A 5,224-nucleotide genomic window follows, 5' to 3' on the forward strand; every position below is an offset into this window, starting at 1 on the left:
AACGTTATGAGTGGATACAATGGAGAAACGATTGTGTGAAGCAGCCGAGTGAATAATAAATAACTGGCGAAAGTAATAGCTAATGTCGGCTTGCGAATGTTGCTGAACGATCTAGCTACCGCAGCTTAGCGTCACTGCCTGCCTGCCTGCCGTATTGGTTTACAAAATAATTAATACTTGGATGGCGTTTTCTACTGTTAGTGCAAGTAAGAACCCCGTTCTTCAGTTTATACACAAATAAAGGAGTGAGCATGTGTAATGCTACACCAAAGTAAACTACTCACCTATCACAAGGATTCCTATTAATCTTATTATCCCTAACTCCATCTCTGAATAATTCTGTAAAGAGAAATACACTTTTTTCAGTAAAATGTACTACGCACATTAAACACATTTACACAAGCTAGGGATCATAATTACATGCACTTACACATGTATTTCGTCCGCATCAATATCAATTTATTTTACATCTTGCACTCACTTTTCTATCTATCTATATCTATCTCTCTGTCTGTCTGTCCGTTCTTCTGCCGTCTGGCCGGCTGTCGCACCACTCTTCTGTCGCGTCCATCCTTCCATCTCTCTTACTCCTCTCCCCTCTCTCTCGTACACACAACACACACAACACACACACACACACCACGCACACGCACGCACGCACGCACTCACTCACGCCACGCACGCAGCCGCACACACACAGACACACAGACAGACCACACACACACACGCACACACGCACGCGCGGCGCGCACGCACGCACGCACGCACGCGCACGCACGCAACGCACGCACGCACGCACACACTCGCACACACATATGTAGATTATAAAATATATTATATATATATCACACACTCACCACAAATACCGCAGTCATATAATAAATACCATGCACACACATAATACATTATCGTACTAACTATACCTAGGACTTGTTTTCCGATAAATTTAGGCAGAATGGCAAAGAATGTATACTTACTAGTAAAATATTTGCTAAGTGTGCAGCTAGTAAGGCATAGACTCCACCTGAAGCTCCAACTAGGTAGACGTCTCGATCAAACACAGACGTCCCCAGTGAACCTGCCGAAAAGAAACACACACACACACATATGATTAAAAAACTCCCCGACTCGTCAATCGCACATCAATCGAGGATCATTTAATCTATCGAGACATAACGGCTATATACGCACGTTTTAGAAAAGATTTCCGAGAGGTGTCACCACTGTGTAATCCTCGCCTGTCATGTTGGTAGTGCCAGTCTTATCAAATTTGGGAAAGTAAGGCCATAATTCAAGAGGCGCATGCAGAGCTCACACACTGGTTGCCATCTTAGTCAAACACATTGAGATATGTCGTTTGTGTAACACTCTCCACTACGCCTCTTTACTCTTTACAACCTCTCTATCGAGCTGTTTCGGGCAATGTTTTTCCGCAAGCCCGCTCGATGCGACAAGACTACTTCACTAGTTCCCTATGTTAGGTGAAATCCGAGCCGTTACCCACGTTTACACCCGAACATCACAGTGTAACGTTGAATTATATTTGAATGTATAAAAGATGATATAGAAATCCAAACTTGTGTGGTAACCTGAATAAACTTTAATATATGCTCGCACACAGTGTGTCCATCTTGCACAAAGGGACAAAGAAACGCGCACACGCGCGTAAGCGCGTGTGCTTACTCTCGCAGACACAACTAAGCTCCCCACTCCTACATGTCTGTCTCCCTCAAAACCCCCTGCCATGTCTAAACTCGATCTACATCCCTATTTCACAATGACTCGAGAATCTGCCTAACCTAAAACACGCTTATCCAATTCCCTGTAACATCAATGCGGCCACACAAAATGCGCGACGCTGTGTCTAGATAGACTATTACTAAAACAACCCCTAGTCTAACTTCACTAACTAGACTACTCTATGTAAACATCTATAAAACATATGTTACAACAGTAAGATAATAATATGTTAATAATATGTTAATAACAATTATGTTAATAATAATAATAATAATAATAATAATAAGGGACGCTCTAAATATATAGTCGGGTATTCCTCCCAGAGTATGATAATACTCTCTGCTAGGACGCAAGTGTTTATGTAAAGGAGTCAGTTACTCCTCTAAGAGTGCGCCATTAATCTGCAGAGTTACTGCATAAAGGACGGCCTATACTCCCGGGGTACGATATTACTCTGCTGGGACACACGACTACCTGAGCACGTTGAGTTGTGAGCTTTGAGTTGTGAATTTTTTTTTATAGAACTACGCTGCCGTGCGCAGTGCGCGCAGCCGGAAACATAAGAAACAAACGAAATAGAGGGAGCGGAGGGAGAGAGGAGAGAGGGGAGAGGGGAGATGGGAGAGAGATAGAGAGAGAGAGAGAGAGAAAGAAGAAGAGAGAGAGAGAGAAGAGAGATAGAGAGAGAGCGGAGCGGATGAGCAGAGATCTGAGCGATTGGAGAGAGAGAGAGCAGGAAGCTGAGAGAGGAGATGATGGGCACTCTCGGAGCATGAATGGACCGGATCGGTCTTGGAGCGAGAGAGCGAAGAGAGAGAGGGAGAGAGACGCGGAGAAGGGGAGAGTAAGAGATGAAGGAGAGAGAGAGAGAGAGAGAGAGAGAGAGAGAGAGAGAGAGAGGGTGGGTGAGGGAGCGGTGGCGGAGGAAAGAAGAGCCGACATGGCGGAGAGACGGTTACATTTTTATCTCGCTCGGCAAAAAGCACAAGGGAAACGGAGCGGAACACGGCGAGCGACCTCGCTTTTCGAAAAACGGCAAAATGCTAGGCGAATTTTTCTCTGCGGTAGGAATTTAGTTGCTAAAAATACCGGGCCTCGCGCGCGTGCGCCGGCACTATAGAAACAACAACAAAATAGACTAGAGAAACCGATGAAGCTGCTAACTGCTGCTGCACCACCACCACTGCCACTAGTACTACCACTGCAACCACCGTTGCTGCTGTTGCTGTTGTTGCTGCTGCTGTTACTACTGCCGCTACCACTACTGCTGCTATTGTTGGTGCTGTTGTTGTTGTTGTTGTTGTTTTCGTTGTTGTTGCTGCTGCTGTTGGGGCTGTTGTTGTTGTTGTTGTTGTTGTTGTTGTTGTTGTTGTTGTTGTTGTTGCCACTGCTGTTACTGCTGCTACTGCTTCGTCGTCGTCGTCGTCGTCGCCGTCGTCGTCGTCGTCGTCGTCGTCGTCGTCGTCGTCGTCTTCTTCTTCTTCTTCTTCTTCTTCTTCTTCTTCTTCTTCTTTTTGTTGTTGTTGTTGTTGTTGTTGTTGTTGTTGTTGTTGTTGTTGTTGTTGTTGTTGTCCTTCTTCTTCTTCTTCTTCTTCTTCTTCTTCTTCTTCTTCTTCTTCTTCTTCTTCTTCTTCTTCTCCTTGTTGTTGTTGTTGTTCTTCTTCTTCTTCTTCTTGTTTGTCTGCTGCTGCTACGGCGGTAGTAGTGGTTGTACTGCTGTTGCTGCTGCTAGTTGTCGTGGTACTGCTGCTGCTACTACTGCTGCTGCTGGTGGCGGCGGCGGTGGTGGTGGTGATGCTGCTGCTGCTGCTGCTGCTGCTGCTGCTGCTGCTGGTGGTGGTGGTGGTGACGGTGGTGGTGGTGGTGATGCTGCTCCTGCTGCTGTTGTTGTGGTCGCTGCTGCTGCTGCTGTTGTTGCTGCTGCTGCTGCTGTTGGTGCTGCTGCTGCTGTTGGTGCTGCTGCTGCGTGTGAATACCCACGGTGCTGCCGTGCGGCGGGCGATAGCCTTTGCCAGGCAGCGCAATCTCCGCCGGGGTTTTGTTTAACGAACGCCTGTAACGTTTCGTCAGCGCATCGCGTAAATAAGAGCGATTCGCAAATTACAACGACAATAAACAGCGATGCCGAGAAGCGCCGGCTAGATCTGCGGCATTGGCAAGCACGCACCCATCCTACACGGATGGTACGCGCACGCAGGAGCTCGTAACTCGGTAGCAGCCAAGCAACACAAATACCGAATTCTGGACGCGAAAGATAACAGCAGAGTGGCACGCAGACATGTGTCAGTCACGCCCCATCCGAGAGTGGCGTCGCCCATCAAAAGGGCTTCCGGGTGCTCTCGTACGAGCGGAGATGAAAGATGCCTTCCACACCGACGTGGGAAGCTTTGATTGATCTAACGCGCGTCGTTACGCGCTGGCGGGCTCACTGAAGGAAGGCACTGACAGATAGTTTAACCTCTCGTCTGCCTGGCTGCGTTAATGGCCGGAGATTAATTCGTTACACGCGCCCTATAAATCTAAAAACTCGGCCATTTCTGCGTTGCGGGATAGGGTAGAAAGTTTGACCTAGGGCTGCAGGATAGAGACTGCTCTGCCCTGCTGAACCGCTACCACAACCCACAACCAGACACTACCAGCTATGGTCGCGGCTTCTCAACGCCACCAATAACGTTGCAGTAGTTACTTGTAGCAGCAACTCAACTGCTACATGCATAAATAGCATAAATTTGCATTCTCATCAGAAGGCGCATGAGAGCTACTACGTGATACGCCAATACAGACGTGCACTGCTGGATAGAGACTGTTGCTTCGTAGGCTTACGTCACGTGCTAGATACATAGCGCTCGTAACAAAACACCCTTTCACTTGCATGGCCCTCCAGCATGGCCCTCCGACCATTAACGATTACCGAACACCCTAATGCTGACACAAGAGCGTAATTCAGTAACATGATCCATGGCTGTGTCCAGTGTCTCAGCGTGGTCACCCGCATTAATTGCGGCCCTCGCTGATTACCGAGCCGAGTAGACAGCGGTCAGTCTGTAACACAACACCTTCGCCCTACTCCGAATTTCGTCTCGGGCTATCACAGGACAATGCGATGGCAGGGGAGAACCAGGGGGTTTCACACTATTCTGCCGCATTAGAGTATATCGTGTACTATCTACGGCTGTTGTTGTTGTTGTAGCCAGGCGAATCTCAGGTGCTAGCCCGCAGGGGCTTGAGTAGGGGGAGGGTACTGATTAACCCTTTGTGGCTCAATAACTCATCAGGCTTAACGAACTCTCGCGTAATTACACAGCGGGCTGCACGTGGGAGGGTGTTGCGTTCGAAAATTATTGCCAGCCGGCAGTGGTCAGCTTTTGTAAACCATATAATACGGCCAATGCACACAAGAAAATGCTAGGGTAGAGATGATGCGGGAATGCTCTCTCTCTCTCTCTCTCTCTCTCTCTCTCTCTCTCTCTCTCTCTCTCTCTCT

The 5,224-nt window shown here is 47.9% G+C and overlaps 1 protein-coding gene across 1 annotated transcript in view; it reads right to left on the minus strand.

Moving 5' to 3' along the window:
- The window catches only part of LOC106821243 (protein rhomboid-like), a 47,520-nt gene that overhangs the window by 12,304 nt on the left and 29,992 nt on the right, over window positions 1–5,224 (minus strand). The window contains exons 6-7 of the mRNA XM_014825959.1: window positions 978–1,078; window positions 285–339 (exon numbers count right to left, since the gene is read on the minus strand). Coding sequence (XP_014681445.1) covers window positions 285–339; window positions 978–1,078 — 156 coding nt within the window. The remainder of the gene's footprint in view (window positions 1–284; window positions 340–977; window positions 1,079–5,224) is intronic.

The sequence above is a fragment of the Priapulus caudatus genome, unplaced genomic scaffold (assembly GCF_000485595.1).
Source record: "Priapulus caudatus unplaced genomic scaffold, Priapulus_caudatus-5.0.1 Scaffold65, whole genome shotgun sequence".
Lineage (NCBI taxonomy): Eukaryota > Metazoa > Priapulida > Priapulimorpha > Priapulimorphida > Priapulidae > Priapulus > Priapulus caudatus.